Source organism: Pteropus medius, unplaced genomic scaffold (assembly GCF_902729225.1).
Source record: "Pteropus medius unplaced genomic scaffold, Ma_sr-lr_union100, whole genome shotgun sequence".
Lineage (NCBI taxonomy): Eukaryota > Metazoa > Chordata > Mammalia > Chiroptera > Pteropodidae > Pteropus > Pteropus medius.
The window spans coordinates 5,334,628-5,357,145 of record NW_024344374.1 but is presented as its reverse complement, the minus strand read 5'-3'; the positions used below and the strand labels follow the sequence as shown (position 1 = coordinate 5,357,145).

Here is a 22,518-nt window from a genome sequence, read left to right as displayed (position 1 = left end):
TTTTAATTTAATTTTTACTACGTTTGTATTGTATGTCACTTCAGAAGATACTCAGCCGTCCTGTAGAGCCCTTAAGGATCATGACTCTGTCTCTTAGAACTGTGACAAGTAAATAAATGCATCAAAGCTATATGAGTTGGGACAAGATCGAGAACTAACAAAATTTTTGTATGCAATGAGTCATTTCATTCCATAGAACTGGAAGCAATGCTGGGGTTTTGGGTCCTGCTCAGTTACTATGTTATCTAGGTTAGTGGTTACCAATGGAAGTTCTTGAGTCTGTCTACCTAAGCTCAGATTGAGACTTTGCATTTTTCTATGTGGTTGGGGCAACTCTTGGTGCATCAGGTTCCTCATATGAAAAAATAGAAATAGTTCTTGCCCCCCAAAAGTTACTGAAATGTTAATATGAGAGAAGTAGTAATCATATGTAGCCCAAAACTTAACTACTATTATCATTATTACTATTATAAACTAATCATTCTGAATCTTGTTTTCATCATTTGTAAAATCAGATAAAAATAGTTATAATTTCATAGAGTTTCTATGAAAGTAATTTTACTGCAAATAACACACTGTGAGTTGCAAAGTATCATATTCTAAGAAGACATTTCCTTATCTACAGGACAAAACAATGAAGGAGAGTTTGGTTCTGGGTTTCCCTTCTGAGCCTATAATTTACTAGCTATATAAGTTCAAAGAAACTCTCTTAGTTTCTCTTCTGTACAATAGGAATAACAACAGAACCTATTTCATAGGGACCTCCTGAGGATAACTTTAAATAATACATGTAAAACCCTTAAAACAGTACCTGATACATCCTAAGTATTCAATAGATGTTACTTATCTTCATCATCATCTTGTAAGAGTATTAAAAAGAAGAGGAATTAGAAAACTTCTGAAAGATTGCAGTGCTCAGCACATAGACAATAAATGGCATGTCAAACAAAAATTAAAACACAACAAAACAAAACATTGATATAAGAACAATATCTTACCTCCATTCTATTGACAGGAAAGGAAGTTCCCACGAAATCAAATTAGAGGGGAAAAGAAACAAAGGTTAGTACATTTTCATCTTATGGTTTGCAAGAGATAGCTTTGATACCTCTAAGCTTCTGAGAAGTTCTCGACTTCTGCCAGAAGGCCAGACCCCGCCTTACCAGGCAGATTTGGAGAAGGAGATTAAGAAAATATTGAGTGTCTCCAGGAACTGAATTCTTTTCAAGTTGAAGCAACCATAGGGCCCATGGGCCCAGGCAGTTTCAGAGCTCTGAATTTCCCTCTGTGAGCCACCCAGGGACTTTGCACTGAAAAAGCAAGATGTGGAGGTTAAGGGGGATAGAGGTAAGAGGGGAGGGATGGAAAAGAGATGAGAGAGCTGTCATTCGCACAGACCCGCTGGCTTCACGGCCTCGTGATCTGTGCAGCCACACGGCTCTGTGCTTAGAAGGGCCACATGCTTAGCTTAATGCGCTGTTGTCACCGTCCTGAAATACTTGATTTTTTAACAAGAGACTTTGCATTTTCATTTTGTACTGGGCCCCATAAATTATGCCCACAGAGTGAGAGCTCAGGGCACTGAGGGAACTGCCATCCCCTTGGGTCAGTTATGGAGCTCCCAGCACGAATGACCCCAACTTGGATCTTGCAAGGCATGAGGACCCTTGCAAGAAATTCTGTGACCAGAATTTCTGAGTGATTCCAACTCTTTTTGCATAGGAAATGTAAAACTTCACACTCTTTACCCAGCACTTTGTGATTTACTCCCTCCTGTTTCCCAACTCCCATTATAAAAGTAGTAATAAAATATATGTTTTGTCTAAAACCAATTTGCTTTCATAGAATTTCTCCTAATGTCCAGGTCTAACTCCTTTTGAAGATTTTAGGTCCGTTTGGGTGTTTTTTCTTTTGCTCTTTTTAAGGATTCTGAAGTGAATTCCTCCGAGAAGTCAATCTTCTTGAAAAACCTCTTAAATTCAGAGTTTATCTTTCTAATTATTCCTTTATGCATTTGTGAGGATTGGAGACTATGAGGTTTCTGTAACCTTGAGTCTGGGACTCTTGTCTTTATGGTCTTTTTATTAAATGAGTCTGATGGTGGGGCTCAGAAACTAACCTACATGAGGCACCTACAGGACCCAAATCTCATGACAATTCTGGTACTGTGCAGCTAGAACATTTGGATGGAGAAATTGGGAAATGCTTTCAGAGAAAATGGTACATAATTTGGAGAGGTAAAGGCAAATTCTGAGAGAAGCTGAGCAGGGAAACCTGTTGAAACACAAGGATATGTATGTCATGCTCTCAATTTAAGATAAATGGATTCAGTACCATAGAGACAAGCCAATGTGGAAGAGAATCCAGGCATAGTATTCAGGAAGAGATAATAAGCTTATATAGGTTTATTCAAAGACAAAGAAGAAAAGAAAAAATGAAATTAATTTAAGGGCACTTGGTTGTCTCATGAATATTAAGAGAATCAGATGATGCTCTCATTCTTTGGGATTTATATGTTCCTTATAGAAAGTTCTCCAGTCACATTTTATTTATTTATTTATTTTTTGGAGTGGGCAAGGAGCAGGGAAGGGGTCCAAGAAACCTGTAATCATAGGTAAGTGCTTTTTATCTCAAAACTAGATTTTTAAAAACTCCAGAAATTTTTCAACAGTCATCGGTATTTGTAGCAGCTTTTAAATTATCTGGAGAAGTCAGTAAATGTTGGGCTCTTTTCTAAAACATACAGCGACTCTAACATGCAAAAGCTGTCTAATTGTGAAACGAATGCTGAACTCGTATGCCTAACTGCAGAACAGCTGGTAGCAATTTAGTGTGGCTACTGGCCGTTACTCATTTATTCTTTTCCTTTTTATTAAAAACAAAAACAAAATACCTTTAATCAACATGAAACCAGATAAAAGCACCATGAAATGCCAGGGGATGGTGTCTGTTTTGTTGACTGGGATGCTTTCTACCTATCGTGGCTAAAACAGAGAGTGGTAAAGGGGATCATGGGCTCCTGCTACATCACCACATGTCTCATAATTGAGGAGAATATTGGGGTTACGAGAGAGTGTGACTATCGGACATGAGAGCGTGAAACATGGTAGTACATTCAATCAGCTATATTGATGATAAAATATCACTCAAAGTTCTATTGATTTGCTATAATAGTGTGAAACATCAACTCCTTTTAAAATATGGAAAATAAAACTACACTAGTCCCCCTTTGTCCACAGTTTCACTTTCTGCGGTTTCAGTTACCTGCAGTCAACTGTGATCTGAAAACATTAAATGGAAAATTCCAGAAATAAACAATTCACGAGTTTTAAATTATGTGCCATTCTAAGTGGTGTGGTAAAATCTCATGACATTCAGCTCCATGTGGCCTGGGACATAAATCATCTCTGTGTTCAGTGTCTCCACGCTGTAAATGTTTCCTGCCCATTATTGCTGAGAAGCCGGCTGCGTTATCAGACTGATTGTAGTGGTATCATAGTGCTTTTGTTCAAGTCACCCTTATTTCATTTAATAATGGCCTAAAAGCAGAAGAGTGGCGATCTGAAGATACCAAAGAGAAATCTTAAAGTGCTTCCTTTAAGTAAAAAGGTGAAAGTTCTTGACTTAGATAGGAAAGAAAAAATCGTATGCTGAGGTTGTCAATAGTAGCCTAATGCTACGTCACAATGCCTATGTCATTCACCTCACTTCTTATCATTGCGTAGGAATTGTAGCAACTCATATCACCACAGGAAGGGTGAGTACAGTCCCATAAGATATTTTGTGACTGCATTCACATGACTTTTATTACAGTATATTATAATTGTTCTATTTTATTATTATTGTTAATCTCTTACTGTGCCTAACTTATAAATTAAACTTTATTAAAGGCATGTATGTCTAGGAAAAAATGTAGTATGTATAGGGTTAGGTATTTTCTCTGGGTTAAAGCATCCACTGGGGGTCTCAGAACATATTCCCCATGGATAAAGGGGGACCCCTGTATGTGGTCCATTTGGGGAGCTAGGGACTCCAATAGTACCACATCTTATACTTCTCTCTACTGCCCATTTTTGGTTATGCTACATATAGTCATTTGAGTATTAAATTTAGTGACCAAAAGCTCCAGACCTTGAGATCAGTTCAAAAAAGAAGCATTGAAGAAGGTGGGAGTGTTGGTAGAAGGGGAAATGGCTCATGTTAGAGGAGGGATGTGACACACTCATTCCTGTGCCCTGGATAAGCACAGAACTTTGGACATTACTCTCTTATGAAGGCCCTATTAATGCCGTGAATGGGAAATACAAAAACGTATTTTCCTCTATTGAATCTATGTCTATTTTCTCCCAGTTTAATTGAGATATAAATGACATAACATTGTATAAGTTTAAGGTGTACAATTTGTTGATTTGGTACACTTAAATGCTACAAAATATTGACCACCATAGCATTAGCTAACACCTTCATCACATTACATAATTACCATTTCTTTCTTTTTTTTTTTTTTTTTATGAGAAATTTAAGATCTACTCTCTTAGCTATTTTCAAGTATATAAAACAATATTATTAACTATAATCACCATCCTCTACATTAGATTCCTAAAACTTACTCATCTTATACCTGGAATTTTATATCCTTTGATCAACATTTTTAATCCAAAGATCTCATTTCCTCCAACCACCCTGTCCCCTGCCCCCAGCACCTGGTAACCACTACTGTACTCTGTGTTTCTATGAGTTAGGCTTTTTTAGATTCCACGTATAAATAAGATCACACAGTATCTATCATTCTCTATTTGACTTATTTCACTTAGCATAGTTTCATCCATATATTGTCATGAATGGCAAGATATCATTCTTTAGATGGCTGACTAATACATCACATCTTCTTTATCCCTTTCTCCATTGTCAGACACTTGGGTTATTTCCACATCCTGCCTTTTATGAATAATGCTGCAATGCACATAAGAACGCACATATCTCTTCAGTATCCCGTTTTCATTTCCTTTGGGTATAAATCCAGATGGAATTGCTGGATCATTTGGTAGTTTATTTTTAATTCCTTGAGGAAACTCTATTCTGTTTTCCATAGTGGCTGAACAAATTTTCATTTCCACAATGGATCTCAAGAAGTCCTTTTTCTCCACATTCTTGCCAACACTTGTTAACTGTTGTCTTTTTGATGATAAAAGGTATGAGGTGATATCTCATTGTGGTTTTGATTTGCATTTCCCTGGTGATTGATGATGTCTAGCACTTTTTTCTGTACCTCTTGCCATTTGTATGTCTTCTTTGGAAAAATATCTTTTCAGATCCCCTGCCCATTTTTTAATTGTGTTTTTGCTGTTGAGTTTTATGAATTTTTAAATATATTTTTGGATAGTAATTCCTTACCAGATATATGATTTGCAAATGTTCCTCCCATTCCATAGGTTACCTTTCCATTTTGCTGATCTTTGCTGTGTAAAAGCTTTTTAGTTTGATGTCTTACTTTTTTTTTTTTTTGGCTTTTGCTTGTGCTTTTGTTATATTCCCTCCCTGTCCCTCCTACCCCCAAAAAAAAATTGTTGCCAAATCAATGTCAAGGAGCTTGCCACTTATGTTTTCTTCTAGGAGTTTTACGGTTTCAGGTCTTACGTGTAAGTCTTTTCTCCATATCAAGTTAATTTTTGTGAGTGGTGTAAGATAAAGGTCCGTTCTGCATGTGGTTATTCAGTTTTCCCAGTACCATTTATTGACGAGACTGTCCTTTCCCCATTGTATATTCTTGGTTCCTTTGTCATAAACTAATTGACCATAAATGTGTGGGTTTATTTCTGAGCTCTCTATTTAATTCCATTTAGTCTGTGTGTCTGTTTTTATGCCAATTCTGTACTGTTTTGATTATATAGTTTGTTTTGTCATATAGTTTGAAATCATGAAGTGTGACATTTCTAGAGTTGTTCTCTCTCAATTGCTTTGGCTTTTTAGAATCTTTTGTGCTTCCATACAAATTTTAGGATTTTTTTTTTCTATTTCTGTGAAATATGCCATTGGATTTTGCTAAATATTGCACTGAATCTGTAGGTTATTTTAAGTAGTATGGACATTTTAACAATGTTAACTTTTCTGACCATGAACACAGAATATCTTTCTATTTATTTGTGTCTTCAATTTTTTTTCAACATCTTAGAATTTTCAATGTATAGATCTTTCACCTCCTTGGTTAAATTGATTCCTACTTTAATTTTTTGATGTTATCCTAAATGTGATAATTTTCTTTATTTCTTTTTTCAAATATTTTGTTTTTAATGTATAGAAACACAACTGATTTCTGTATGTTGATTTTGTGTGCTGCCAATTTACTGAATTTGTTTATTAGTTCTGACAGTTTTTTGGTGGAGTGATTAGGATTTTTTATATATAAGATTATCTGCAAACAAAGACAGTTCTACTTCTTCCTTTTCTATCTGAATGCCTCTTATTTCTTTTTATTACCTGATCACTCTGGCTAGGGCTTCCAGTACTATGCTGAATAGGAGTGGTTAGAGTGGTACCCCTGTCTTGTTCCTGATCTTAGAGTAAAATATTTCAACATTTCACTGTTGAGTATGATGTTGATTTGGGGTTTCTCATAGATGGCCCATTCTTTGTTGAGGTATGTTCCTTCTATACCCAATTTGTTGAGCATTTTTATCATGAAAGGATATTGTATTTTGTCAAATGCTTTTTCTGCATTTATTGATATATTCATATAATTTTTATCTTTCATTCTCTTAATGTGGCATATCGCATTATGCACATGTTGAACCATCCTTGCATCTTTGGGATAAATTACACTTGATCATGGTGTATACTCCTTTTAATGTGCTGTTAAATTTGGTTTACTAATATTTTACTCAGAATTTTTGCATCTGTATTCATCAGGGATAGTGGTCTGTAGTTTTTTGTTTTTTGTTTTTTTTTTCCTTGCAGTGTCCTTATCTGACTTTGGTTTCAGGATAATGATGGCCATAGTAACATAAATTTGGAAGTGTTCCCTCTTGTTCAATTTTTTGGAAGGGTTTGAGAAAGATTGGTGTTAGTTCTTCTATAAATGTTTGGTAGAATTAATATCTGTATCTATTTTGATGGCCTCTGGCTCTTGTAGGAATATGTTTATTAGAGAGATCATGGCCCGGTCTCTGGTGCCTTGCTGGTCTCTACCACAGGGCTGAGGATTCTGATGACAAAGAGAAAGAATCTTGCCAACTATCCGGTGTCCTGGTGAGTTTAAATTGCAACTTGAATCTTTCGGGGTTGTTACTGAAGGGGAAATGTAACTTCCTGGTTCATAGGGAGAGGTTCCAAAAGTTTTTCTGACTCCTTTTGATGGACTAGCAGCAAATGTAAATGAGTCAGAAAGAAGTATATCACATTTCTCAAACAATGCATAAAGATTTGGGCATACACATGGAAGAGTTTTGGGAAAATAAAGGCTGAGCTTTATTTTTTCCTGCCTTAAACACTAGAAGTATCATTAGACTTAATCCTAAGCACTAGACCAGATTTTTCCATTTCTAGGTTTCCCTGCTGGGATGAATAAATAAACAGATGGAGTAAAAGCTTCAAAGTGAGACAAGAAGAATGTGGCAAAGGGGACTCTTGACTACAGAAGACTAGGGAAGAATGGGGTTGACTAAAATGGGAGAAAGGAGAGTTTGGGGTAAGAAAACATTGCCAGAATGTCAAAGGGAGGCACCATATCTGACTCAAGGCTCTGGATCTCTGGCCAGCCCCATCAGAGACCAAAGGAGAGAGGGGCCAAAAGCAGAAATAGAGAAAGCAGATGCCACACCAAGACTCTGGAAGATTTGGGGAGCATAAGACCATGCTTTTTGAAATTAGAGTGGCTCAACTAGAGTGACTCAATGGATTCCTTTTTCATCAGAGTGGCCTCACTTCTCTAGAATACTGGTCCAGGGAGTACTCCAGAGTTAGAAGGTAGTTTCCTCAGTGATGGCAGAGGGACATTCATAAGGCATTTAGCAGGTTTAATTGAAAATTGAGACGTACAGGTCAAAGAGATGAAGAGAACATGGCAGATGTCTGTTGGGGTTTGGAGGTCTTATTCCATTACATCCGCAAGACACCCTCTTTAGATCTATCTGGGGAAATTTTGGGAAAAACAGGGGAGCTTCAAGTCTTCTCAGTGAGACTGAATATGAAAAACAGGTCAGAGGCTGAACAAAGGGTCTTGTAGCTTTTTATGAATTAGCAACTTGAGGGAGTTCCTCCTTACTCATCTTAGTAACATTTTTTTCCCCCCATGCACAGAAGGAGTCACATTTATTAGTTCAAATACAGTACCCAACCCTTGCTAAACATGCAGTTCCAGGCCCGCTGACTAGTCAAGTCATTGCTGGTTCCAATGTATGTGATTATTAGCCCTATAATGTTACTGCTTCTCATCTGTATTCAATCAGCTCCTACAGCAGATTTCAAGCTCTCTCTGCTGCTCCATGCCAATCCATGCATTCCCTTTCCCCATGCAAATTCTGTTGCTATTTCCCTGGGCTGCTGTTGCTGATTCCCCCCATCCTCTGTCTGGTCTGTTCTCAACATCAATCACTCTGTCCTGAACTCTGGGACATTGCCTTTCTAAGTTGCCTGTCCACACCTGAAGGCTCTTTCTGCCATCAGAAAATACCATTACTTGAGAGGAGGGAGTGGTTTATAGTTTCCTCTGTTGGTATTACACTTATCAACAGAGTTGAATCGAGTTCTCATTTGGGCTAGGACAGAAATGCAGGGGCGATGTTGCCGTAAATGATAGGGTGACAATTGTGCTTTGTAGTCCTTCCACAACTAGGAAATTGTGTCCATATGATGAATCTGCCTTTGTAGGGTAAGTATATCCATTTTTTTAGGTTTTCCTCCTTATTGATTATACCACTTTCTTCTTTGTACTTATGATGGGTAAGCTCTGAAGGTTACTACACTAAAGGGGTGTCCCTGACCAGTCCCTCCAGCTCCCTATGTTGTCGAAAGGAAGAAGGTAAGAGAATTAAGAATTCAATACACATTTTATAGATTCTTTTCTCTGGACCAAAATCCTAGAAAAGAGGTATATTAATACTTTTTTAAAAAAGCCAAAAGCATAGGGAATTTTTCCTACTTTTTATTGGGGACTCTGGAAGAAGAAAATCTTATAGGGATCTCTTATTCTGACAAGGGATGGCCACATTAGTGTAAAAATGGTGGCATGACATGGTTGGGTAGTCAGCAGAGCTGAGTGAGTAGGTCTGAATTGCTCTTGGATTTTATATAACTTATAAGTGATTCAGAAGTTGCTTCAGGCCCCATGAGGGACAAGAGGGTTGAGCTGGAATTCATCGGGCCTTCCATAGTGGAGAGAGACAGGATGACCTAGCTTCAGAGCCTCTAGAGAGGGGCTTGACGAAGGATTTCACTGAGAGGCAGAAGGAGCCTCAAAGGGGCTGAGCCAGACGGGGAGTTCCTCTGGGTTCTAACCAAGCCCAGAGATGAGATCATAAGTGCTGCAGCTATAGATTTCAATAGAGAAAGGGAGTTCCAGAGGATATCACTGCATAAATTCAGGTTCCCTTCTACCCTGCCATCTAGGAAAGGGGTGGAAGGAGGAAGGGCAGGAAGAACCCTGACAGGAATTGATCTCCGAACGACTAATAATTACCTTAAATGAGACTCTCTTAAGATTAGCAATATTATTTTTTCTTCTTTTGTACAGAGGAGGTATAAATTAAACTAGATTAGATAAGTGTATTTTCTTGGATTTGAGTATTCATATGTAAATGTTTTTCTATCTCTCTCTCCACACACACAAATAGAGAGATCATACACACACGCACACACACATACATACACACATACACACAGATATAATTTATATATATTAATTTAACATTGGGTCTTGATCAAATATCAAATAAAACACAAGATAATGAAACTAGAATAATTCCAAGTAATTAAAAGGCATCAACATTTAATTATTTTATCTCCTGAACTTTCTCATGTTATGTTTTATTTTGTTTTATCGATTATTATTTGTCCTAGACACCATCCTCAAACTCTCAGACACACCTTAACTCATTCTCCTGCTGTCCTGTCACATTCAAGCTCTTTCAGATATTATCATTTCTATCCTGGTAGGTCTCATGCATCTATTCTAGTCTCTACACTAATTGCTGCTATTCTTTTCAGACCTTGATGACTTTTCTAGACTCCTGGAATTGCCTCCTAACTTCTTGCCATGTCTCTTAAATTTTTGACACCCAACATCTATTAATTTGATAAAGGATGTATCTGACCATAATCCCCTCTAAAGAAATTAAATGACTTCCCATTGATTGAAGAACATATTCAACCCGTTCAGGCTCTTCACTAGAGCCCACATTTCAAACCTTTCTTTTCACTCTCTACCTCATTCCCAGTCTCCATCATGCTCTAGTCTTGCCAACTGACTTGCTGTTTTCTGAACACACTTCAACCTTTCCATCTCATTCTCATGTCTCCTGCTCCATTCCCTTAAAATCTTCCCCTCTTGTTTTCCTGTTTACTTTGTTTATGCTTCTGCCATAGAACATAGTCTGTGCCATAATGTATATTGCCGATTGACTTTTTTTTCTGGATTGAAAATCCCTGGAAGGCAAGGACTACATAGTTAATTATCCCATTTGTTAATTAAATTTGCATCCTTTACCTAACACAATATCCTGAATCCAATACATAAATGCGTATAAGAGTACTTTATAAACAAACAACAAAGTGTTATGTAGCTAGTAATCATTTTACTATTGTTAAACTGAGTTGAATTTACTTTTAAGATTCTCACCCATATTCTCTGGGGGAAATGATTTCCCATAAGTGGAAATTCTAGAATAACTGATATAATATCTCAAGACAATATAGGCAGATATGTCCCTGGAGAAGGCAGAAGGAACCTTGGTTTTGGAATCCTCTCTTTCCTTCACTGACATGCCTCAGAAGGCCAGCTTTGTCCAACACTTCCTTTATATCTCTCTGTGGTCTCTGTTCACCTCATATTAAAAATCACAAACATTACTAGAAATTTCCCTATCAGGGAAAATCAAAGAAGTGGCACTGTAGTAAGAAATCACCAGGCTCTGGGAAGCTGGTCTTGGGCACAGGTTCTACCAGTGCTCGGCCTACGACCTATGTGGGAGAACAAGCATCTCTCTTCTTACCTTTGGGCTGTAGGCATGCTGTGAATATAACATGACAGGCATTTCCTGCTACAGGGATTATTTTCATCTCTAGGATGAAATGTTCTCAGAAGCCTTTGGAACATTTAAATTTTAAAAATAAACCTTTATTACTCAACCCAAATATCCTAGAAATCCATGTGTCAGCTCTTTTTCTTGAAAACACCTGTAAGTCCTGCTATCACTTACAGGAAACAGGAAAATGAAAGACCACAAGGGAGAGAAGTATTCCTCAATAAAAATGCCCTCAAGAAATAGCCATAAAGAAATTGGCACGACCATTTTAAATACTTACCAGCTTACTCTGGAGAGTCGTGGGAAGTTTGATTAACCCAGAGAAAGAGAGAGAAAGAAGGGAAAAATTTGAGAGAGAAGAGGGAAAGAAGAGAAAAAGAAAGAAAAGAGGGAACAAAGGAAAGGAAGAAAGAAGGGTAAAAGGGAGGATAAAAGGAAGAAGAAAGGGAGGAAAAGAAGAGAAAGAAAAAGAGATAGAAATAGACTCCTGTAAGCTGTTACCCATCACTTGAGCAGGTATTTGAGAATTTAGTTTTTTGAGGAAACAAATCAGCAAAATCAATTATCTGGTCAACTTCTAGAGTGTCCCCATGGAGGAAGAAATAGCCCAAAGGGGACAAAACTAAGAGAAAAAAGAAAAAAATGATTTCCCCCAATATGAGATGTTTAGGAATAGTGCCAACTCTTCTCTCCTGGAGCAATGAAATTATGATAATCCATCCTACCTGCTATACTGATAGTGGCTGCGGCCTTTGCAGTACTGAATTTCTCTCCATGCTTATTAGTAGCTATGCATGTGTAGAGTCCTGGCTTGGTGATAAACAGCTGCAGTCTTGAGTCAATCACTCGGTCTTTCACACTTTCTTGAATGGACCCAGAAGAAACCTGGTGGAATAGGGAAGGGTGGGGGATGGGGGGGGAAGATAGATTAGGTCAAAGATTTTATAATTTTCTGTGTGAGTAGACTTGAAAGAAAAAGGATTAGGATGATGATCAAAAAACATGTGGTAGATTGCAAAATAGCCAAAAACTTCCCTCTGTATGCCCATAACCTTGACCTTGCAATGTTACCTTGTAGCTCTTACCTCAAGAAGTAGCATCTTTCTTCATGCTTTGAATCTAGATCGGCTTTGTGATATTATTTCGAAAGTCACAGAGACTTGTAAAGTTCTTGCATATCGTGGCTTGCTTTCTTGTTGCTCTTAGAACCTGTGACCTTCTGTGAACAAGCCAGAGCTAGCCTACTAGATGATGAGGCATAAATGGCCCAGTTGACCCACAGATTTGTGAGCATTTATGAATGGTTATTGTTTTAAGCCACCAACCTTTGGGATGGTTGTGATACAGCAACAGATAACTAACACAATATAGAAAAGGTATACTATATGGATCCTCCAAGATGTATTCTCTATGTTTTGAAGATAGAGACAGTCAAGAATGAGAGGTTGTATACTTTAGGACTTAATATTCATAACTCCTGTTCAGTTACTTACAAATGCACATCAGATAGACAGATGGTTATCAAGAAAAATGCCTGTAAAGCCAACTCTATTTCTGAGGTATAGCATACATCATGCCATACTGCTTAAATCAGAAAATCCAATGTCCTTGAGGCTATCAATGCAATATTAGCACACAATTAGCAGGTTAATATATGTAAGTTCTTATTTATTAGTCTTCATTCCAACTCTGTGGGAAAGACAGCTGCCAAGCACATTTTGTCATATTGCAGAGTTAGAATTTGTACCCCAGTTTGTCTGATCCCAAAGTCTGTGCTTTTAATCATCGTTCTAGTGCCTTCCCTAGTCCTACAAATGAGAATAAATGAAGAGTCATTAGAAAACAAGAACAGTAACAACAACCTCAAGAAATCAGCCAACCAGGAACAAAACGAATGTCTGACTTCAGTGTCATTATTATGGTGGTGGCATTTTAAAAATGGTGATTTGCTCTTTTATTCAGTACTATGCCCTCTTTTTAATAATTATTCTTTAATTATCATTGCTTATATGAGGGGGAAATGCCAGTTTGAGGACAATTTGAGTGGAATGACAACTAAGGAATCAGCCTTTGGTTTGCCTTACATTATCTCTAAGTAGTGGAGATGGGTTCATTGGTGGCCTGGACAGAGGTCTCAAGAGGGAGGGAAGCCCTGGGATGAGATCAGTTTTCTTCCTTTTGCTGCCATGTGGCCGGCTGGCTGTGGAACCAAGTACTTCCTGAAACAATCAGGCAGTGAAACTGTGTCCAATTAGCTTCTTTGTCTCTTTATTCTCTACCTGCATTACTAATGTCCATCCTTGCGATAAAAACTGGTTTACCTGAACATCAATTTATCTTCACTGGGCAAACTTCCCAGGTCAGATCAAGTATTGTGGCATTTTCCCTAGATAAGCAGCCTGAACTCTATGAGAAATTGGTGAGGCAGAGAGAAAAATGTCTTTAAAAGACACATACTCAGTTGAGAATTCAAATAAAATTCATTACTATCATATTTATGCAAAGTACAACTTTTTATGAATTTGAGTGTCCAAGTTAGATCAAAAGGAAGGAGCAATTTGGAATACAATTTTGGACTCCTCCTGAATTTTAATACAAATCAACACTGAGGAAAAAGAGCTAAGGACCTCAAACTTCTATGTTCAGTTGCCATGCTGTATACCATAAAGATATTTTGTTTACAGATATCCCTTTCTAGTTTGTAGAAGTGCACTCTATACAACAGTTACCTTCCTCCTTTGCAAAATTAGTTCCCTCCCTCAAGAAGTATGCCTTGGAATCGACTCAGAAACAAGTAATCCCCCAGTGCTGAGGAAAACTCCCACTATTTTCATGTTTACACCTAAGAAAGTCATTCCTAAACACTTCCTCAAGGTCACTGAAAACATTCTTGGTAGGAAAGAGAAATGATTTTTAAACTGCCTGACCTTTCTCCTCCTGTACTTCACCCAGGGGTTGAAATAGTTCAGTGACTAGACCAACAAGTTACGAGGCTCATTGCTTGATTATGATGTGGCTCCTAAATGCTTTTCCTCCTGTTTCCAGAGGCCTTGCTCCATCCACTTTGTGACTCATGCACAGCAGGCCTTGTTAGTCATAGTTTGAATTTGTTTTTCTTCCTTCATGGATCATCCTGACCCAACAGTTTCGTATTTTTGGTGACCTAAAAATAAAAACAACCTTTTGCCCTCCATTTTGATCATTTCGTCTTTCAGGTTTAAATGATCAAAGGGATGAGTTCAGATTATTGCTGTGAGCTTGGACCAAGGTATGCATAGGTAAACTCTATACTTAATTGGGGTGACTATATCTGGTATTTATAGTACTATGTTATTTTCTCCATCTCCCCAGGCATACTGACCTGAAGGAGCTGGATAAACAGCTCACTGCTCTGTGTGTGGTGTTCTTTCTGAGATAGTGACCTCAAAAAGAGGCAAACAGGAAGGTCTATTAAATAGGTATAATAGTTCTTATCTGAGATAACATGTGAAAACTTTTTGAAGGTGGCAAAGCAGTATAGACCTGTGGGATATTTTTTTATTTATCATTAATACATTAACAGTGTTGTTTTGAGACAATCTACTCTGATGTATGGATAATCTTGTAACTTCATCTTGATTTAACCTTAGCATAGGAAGATCTTTGAAAGGTATTTGGGCCTCAATGGCCTTGTCTTGCAAATAGTTCCAGCAGGCTGGGTATACATCATAGAACTGTTAAAGTATGGTCCGGTAGGGTCCATATTCAGGGAGTTATAATATTGTCTGTCTATGCATCATAGAAAAAGTGATACTAGACAGAAAATTTTCCATTGTTTCTGATCAGCATAACCATAAATATTGGCCTCTTTTGATCTGGCCGCTAAAATATTCCACATAAAAATTGATATTCATAATATTTTGCTTTACACAACTAGTTAGATGAGATGAATCCAAAGCTTATATACTTTAAACCTAAAATACTGCCACTTAAAATTATGTGTAAAATATAGGTGAGCCTCCCTTTATGAAGATTCGAAAACACAATTCAAAAGAGATGATTTGGCTATTTATTTTATAAAATTCTTCTAACAAATTAAGTGATTCAACTTATAAAATATTTTAGGAACTTTATTTATTGAACAAAGCAAGACAGCATGCAATTTTTCTACATTTTTAATTGAATGCCCCAAAATAGAGATATTATAGATATAACTCTAAATAAATCTGGTTAACAAAATACAAAGATATTTTCTTGTGGGAAAGCAAGCTCTGCTCTCTCCACCTCAAACTATTATTCCCAATGTTGTAAAACAAGAGGAATATTACTGCTCACTCTGAAGTTCATCTAAGACTACAAATTTTATGAAAAATAAATGAAATTTCCCCAGGAAGAAAGCAGAACAATTCTTGATCACTTTGGGACATGTTGCTTGCCCTTCTCTAGTTCTCTGGCTCTAACCGTTTAGGGTGCAATTTATTGGTGTACTCACATAGAGGAAGAAAAGGAGCGTCCATATCATTTAGAGCAGCAGTCCCTGAAGCTTTTGGACCAGGGACCCATGCTCCTATGAGAATCTAATGCCCGATGATCTCAGGTGGAGCTGAGGCAGTGATGCTAGCGCTGGGGAGTGGCTGCAAATACAGATGAAGCTTTGCTGGCTCACCGCTCATCTCCTGCTGTGCTACCTAGTTCCTGACAGGCCACAGACAGATACCTGTCTGTGGTCCAGTGGTTGGGAACCCCTGTTTTAGAGTGCCTGTTTTACTTGGTGTGTTAGTGAAGTTAGCTCATTGACTTGTAGTTAGTGAGGAGCCACTGTTCAAACTCTGTTTTATTCTGTGCCAAAGAGCATCCAGGTCCACATTCATCTTTGTCCAGGCCACCCAAAATGATATCAAGGCTGTGGGCTCTTTTCCATCCCCTTAAGAGACTTTCTGTTTTGCCACTTATACACCATGAAATGCCTGAAATTGTCTCCATTCCCTGTGATTTGCATGCGTCAGCATGGGCAAAGTCATCTTAATTTTCGTTTGGACTTGGAGAATATCACTAACGCCAACACTTGGCTGTAAGAGCAACACACTCTCTCTGACCCTAAGAACGACAGAGATACTTTTGCTTTCACTATTATTTTGTTGTATTCCTGTTTAGAATCTGAGGCAATGGATCTATTCTGCCTTCTGCTTTTTCTGAGCCACATCTTGAATGATTGAATTGGGGTCTCAATAAGACCAAAACTAACTCAAATCATCTGACTTTTTTATGGCTACTCCTCAACTCCGACAAAGAATAATCATGCACTGTCCAGTTCTAATCTCAAAGAGCCTTTGGAAAACACTGAATTCTTTGAAAAGCATATACCTTTTCTATATTACTGTTTTCACAGAGTAAGACAAATTAGTGAAGTCATATCATCAGTCCCCCAGTTTTCTTAGGGCATAACTTTACACTATCTTGAAAGGCTTAGAACAACAACAGCTTCTGTGGAAGAGCCACAAACCATATTGCCCAATAAGACTCAAATTTCAAATGACGCTTCAGATTTAATTAAAGAGCTGAAGAACAGGAACTGTGAGTTACTTTTTGTAACTCAACAAAATTAGAAAACTTTAGCTCTGATGTCATTTTGGAGGTCATCTTCTCCAGCGACCTGACATCTCTGTCATTGGAAATAAGAAAAAGTCGATGTCCGAGAGGTAAATGGACTCCCCTAAAATTACAATAGCTGAAGAGAGCATTTACAATTTAAGTCTTCTAGCTCCCCCACCTAATTCTTATTCTACCATCCTTGAAGTTACAAGCTTATAAAGTGACATTCATTAATTTATTTACTTTATTTTGAAGAGATGGATGGTAGACAATCAGATAAGATGAACCAATTTTAATAACAAATTATAAGAAAAGTAATGTTTCAAATATCGGAAAAGAAAAAGAAACCCTTCAGCAAAAACAAAAGAGAGCTATTGCAAGATGACAGTCTTCATTAGATGGGGTGGCCTTAAAATTTGGCATCTTCCTCTTGGTTTACAACATCCATTCAAATTTCACACCCCGACACACTTTGTTTTACACGCCCTTCTCTCCCTTCCCCTTCTCCTATGTCTAGTGTCCTAGTTCCCCTTTTTCCCTTTCCTCTCCTTTTTCTTTTTTCCCCCTCATTTGGAACACTTCTTTGACTTTAAAAACGTTATCATTACTGTATTGTCATATGATAATATATGGACACTACAGCCAAGATACCAGAAAGTTGCAGAGAGACTATGCTGGAAAACATGAAAAATACAAATATCTGACTAACCAAGGTTTGAGCTATTTAGCTATATTGAGAGCCATCCTCACTCCACACAAAGGACTGGTTTGAACATGCACTCCATCTCCTTAAGGCATGAAATAGGATGACCTAGAGAGTTGATATATGCCCTCTTCTGTGTATTAAAGGGTTCACTCAGTGGGCTTCAGATGCTCAAACCCTGCACATTTGAAAGAAAGAACTGGCCTTTGGCCCCTGACAGATAACCTCTTATTCTTTAGAATATCCTGCTTAATAAGCATATCTTTGTATACCTGAGACTTTGGGCCATTCCAAATAGTTTTTATTAACAATGTAAATTGTGATGAATATCTTTTTTGTTCACCAGGGACCCTAAGCCATGCTATATCAATTTGACCTTTGGAGGGCTGGAGACTAGCTAAAGTCAGGTGAACCCTCAATGCCTATGTAATTGACCTCAGTAAAAACTCTGGACATCAAGGCTTGGGTGAGCTTCCCTGGTACAATAGTTTGTACCTATTGTCAAACATTGTTGCTGGGAGAATTAAGTGCTCTCCATGCATCTCCAATGGGAGAGGACAACTGATTACCCTTTACTGATTTTAGCCTGTACCTTTCATTGTAATAAACTATAATCACAAATATAACAGCTTTTCTGAGTTCTGTGGGTCTTTCTAGTAAATTATCAAACTTGAGGGTGATCTTGTGGACCCTGGCACTCCTACAATTTATTGAGACAGTAGATAAGTAATTCCCACCTGTAAAATATCCAAGAGGCAGAATCAGGTTAGCAGCTTGAATGGAAGGAATAAAAAGCTCTGTTCAGTGGTCTGGATCCAAGAATTTATAGATATAAAGGTTTTATAGATGATCTGAATTGGAGTCATCTTTGGTCCTTCCAAAAGGACCTTCAGAGAGACTTCCTATCGATTAACAAACTAGGAGATAAGAGGGAAATGGCTATCCTGACGAATATGCATCGTCTTAAATATTTCCTGATTTCTGAAGCATTATGAATGTGTCCGTGATCGAAAGAGTCAGCTTTAATAACTTGTCAGGCACAGGGTCATAATGTCAACTTATAGGAGTGTCAGTTAAATTAGAACTTTTCCACTCTAATTACTACTCCTCCCTTCTTCCTACCCCAAACCTGTAGGAGTCATAAGTAGCAGTTAGGAAGTGAGGGTAAGAATGAATGAGTTTGCGCTAAGGGGACAATCACAGAACTTCTATAGAAGGGCAGGTAGCACACCTGCAAGAGTCCTGGGAGTGGGAGCAAAGGAAAGGTCTCATCTGTGAATGCATGTGGAGGCTTTGGGTATTACTTAGGATTAAATGCTTGAAATGACTAAATTGGGACAGTGTTAGTGGTTTTAAATTACCTAAAAATAACCAGAAAAATCATAAGGCCTGTTTGAGGCAGGCTTCAATGGTGGAAAAAGAATTTACCCTGCCGAATAAACTTAAAAGGGCAAAGAAAGTATTTAATAAGGTTGTATTATATGAAAATCATGCTTATTCAACATCTGAGTTAGAATAATAATCTTAGTCTACATGTTAAACTCTCCTTTTTCCATCTGAAATTCAAAAAGAAAAAATCTAAAAGTATATATAATAAATCTGTAGAAAGATGGAAAGCAAATATAAAGGGCTAGAAAATTTCAGCAACTTTTGGAAGATACAAAGAGATGGTATTGATAGAGAAATGAATATCAACTAAGTAGCTAAAATCTAATACAGAATAAGAGGTTTACCGAGAGGAGAATGGATAAATTTTCCTTACAGTCATGGAAAATTTCAAAGTTCAGATCACAGGGCTATAAGTAGGAATAGACTTTGAGAGATTCAATAGAGTTGTTGGAGGATTTGGGAGCTATAATATATGCATATAGCATGAGGCTGAGGCATCTGTCCATGGGCTCAAGCTTTAGTGGGTTCCTGTGGTGGGCATTGGAGCTTGAGAAAAAGTCAACAGATTAAGTAGGGTTCCCTCTATTCCTCCACACAAATATGCAGAGCATAACGGTCAGATATTGTAATTTTAAAATGAATTCATTTAATAGAAATCAAAGTAGAAAGAATGTAGAGAGAAGAGAAGCAATAATTAAAGATACAGTAGACCAAAATGTCTTCGTATTTAAGAGACATTTGATCTCAAGTTCTTCACTTATAGTTCTATATCAAAGGAAAATATGTAAACTTGCCAACTGATTCTATAGGGCTGGCATAATGTTGTTAACAAAACCCAATCATGATAACCCACTAAAGGAATAGATCATTATTGAAAATAGATGCTATAATCCTAAATAAAACCACAGCAAGAAACAACACAATTAAACTTAAAAAGCAATGTATTCTAGAATGAAAGAATGGCTTAACATTAGGGAAATTTTGCAATTTAAAGTGAAAAACTACATGTTCATCAAAAAATTTAAATCATTAATGACAGGGTATTTTATTGACTTTAAAATAGATTTATATTAAAAACACTTATTAAATTATGATTAAAAAGAAATACTCTTGACCTCATAAAGAGTATCAGAAACTAGAAACTGAGTACAAACCAAACATAAATAGACAAGTAGTTAAAGTCTATAAAATAACATTGTAATAATAATTCATTATAGGTTTCTATTTCAGAATTTGGTAAGCTAAGTTATTCAGACCAACTCTCACACTAAAAAAATTAAAGTTCTGGGAAAATATTTTTAACAGACATAACAAAGTTAGAAGCTTTTATTTCCCCTCAGATAATTTTTCAACCCCAGAAAATATTACCTTTTTTCCGACAGCTACATGAAGCAGGAGGATAGAGATCAAAAGTCAGGTTCTATAAAGGTGAGGAGTCTAATAAAAGATACAATAAACTGATATCTCAAAGAACTAGATATGAGGGAGATATCAGTGTGAACTACAAATGAAATAGCCCTCATAACGAATTGCAGACTGCATTAATATTATCTGAGATGTCCAAGAGGTTTCAAACCTTGAATTTTGTTTGAGGTTGTCTGAGATTAGTAGTAACTGCTGATCTCTAGCAGAAACAAACAAAAATTCTCTCTGGAGAAAAGTACCTTCACCTAGACCTCAAATTAATCTCTGACTTTTTTTTTGTTTTTTGGTTTTTTTTTTGTTTTTTTTTGGTACTAAACAACAAACAGTAGATAGTCAAAGAGAACTAGGCACACAAGGATACACAACACAATGAACAAGAGTCAGCAGGAAAACAGACAACAGAAGCAGACCTACAATGGCATCCCATCTCACTCAAATAAAAGCTAAAGTTGTTTCAATGACCTATGCAAGCCTATATGATCCACAACTCCTAAACATGCCAGATATCTCTTTCCTCTTTGCTCACTCGCCTCTAGCCACACTGACCTACTTGCTGTTCCTCTCACATACCATGTGCACGCTTATCTCAGAGACTTTCCCTGGTTATCTCCCTCCAACTTATCTATCTATATACTTCCTCCTTCAGCTCCTTTAGATCTTAGCTCATATGTCCTCATCTTAATGAGGCTTCCCTGACCAATCTATTGAAAATGAAATCTTTCTCCTAAGGTTGCCCTTTCTGGCTCATTTTCCTGCTTTATTTTCCTCCATAGCATTTGATGACATCCACATAGACTATATATTATTTTCTTTGTTTTATTTTATAGTTTGTTTTTCCCTATCATAATGTAAGCTCTTTGAGGGCAGGAAACTTTACCTGTTTGGTTTGCTCCTATATCCACAATGCCTAGAATAGTGTCTGATGCCCAGGAGATACTCAATATAGATTTGTAGAATGATTAAATGAATGCTTATATGTAAAGTGCTTAGGAACAGTGTGTGACTTATAGTAATCACTTAATAAATATTAATTATTATAACCAGTATAAAAAGGATAGAATGTTTAACTGACAGATATGGGTTCTAATTCTGGATGACTTTTTGTCAAAGTAGGTTCTAGCAGTGAACTAATTCATAAACTAATGAGTTCTGTGAAAATTATTTTACTTGTAAGGGAAGGAATTGCTAACACTTCCCTTTTCCACAGAGGCATAAAGAATTTGATTTTCTACTATTCTCCATGATAGAAAGAAAGGGGTTCAATTTCTATGGCAGTGACTTTTAGGATGAAAATATTGTAAGGCTTTGAAAAATGGAGGTACAAGTGGGACCAATGACAGAGATCAATATAACTCTACAAATATGTGGTCTGTTTTGAAATTCACAATCCATGGGTTTTCCCCAGACAAGACCCCATACAGATGGCACTCACAGCATTTCCGTTTTCAATCCAGGTGATGATGGGGACAGGGATGCCTGTTGCTGTACAGCGCAGAGTCACAAAGGAGCCAAAGGTGACATTGTGGGATTCAGGAGCCCGTAGGATTCTGGCAAAAACTGTTAGGAAAGCAGAAGTAGTGAGTGATGCTCATATAGGAAATGTTCTGCATAAAATTCCTCCATCTTCTCTCTGTCATAAAGATAATACCAAATGCCATATCCTAACTTCTAAGCCATTTATGCTATGATCTTACATTTCCCGCCACTCTGGAACATGCCAAGCTTACTCTCAACTTAGGAGCTTGTCCATGCTGTCCACTGGCCTAGAGTACTCATCTCCAAGGTGTTCATGTGGAAGGTTCCTTGTATTATCCAAGTCTCCTTTAAGTGACATTTTCCCAGAAAGGCCCTCTTTGATCACTTGACATAATGTGTAATCCTCTCCGCATTCACTTTTTCATCATCCTGTTTTATTGTCTTTGCAGACCTTACTACCATCTGAAATTATTTATTTTTTTGTCTGTTGTCTGTCTCCCTCCAGTAGATTGTGAGTTCTAAGCAACCTTGTCTGTTCTAAGAAATCTTGTCTGTTCTAAGAAACCTTGCCTGTTTGGTTCAGTACCTAGAAGAGTGCCTGGCCAAAGTAATAATGTTTAAAAAAATTAATGAAATAATTAATGCTTTATACCTTCAACTGTATTGTGGTGGGAGGAAAGACAAAATCTGTCAAATTTTTCAGAATATGAGCATACT

General features: G+C 37.3%; 1 protein-coding gene across 1 annotated transcript in view; it reads right to left on the bottom strand.

The window, feature by feature from the left end:
- The window catches only part of MUSK (muscle associated receptor tyrosine kinase), an 83,772-nt gene that overhangs the window by 19,137 nt on the left and 42,117 nt on the right, over positions 1 to 22,518 (bottom strand). The window contains exons 6-8 of the mRNA XM_039870682.1: positions 21,758 to 21,882; positions 11,963 to 12,122; positions 999 to 1,005 (exon numbers count right to left, since the gene is read on the bottom strand). Coding sequence (XP_039726616.1) covers positions 999 to 1,005; positions 11,963 to 12,122; positions 21,758 to 21,882 — 292 coding nt within the window. The remainder of the gene's footprint in view (positions 1 to 998; positions 1,006 to 11,962; positions 12,123 to 21,757; positions 21,883 to 22,518) is intronic.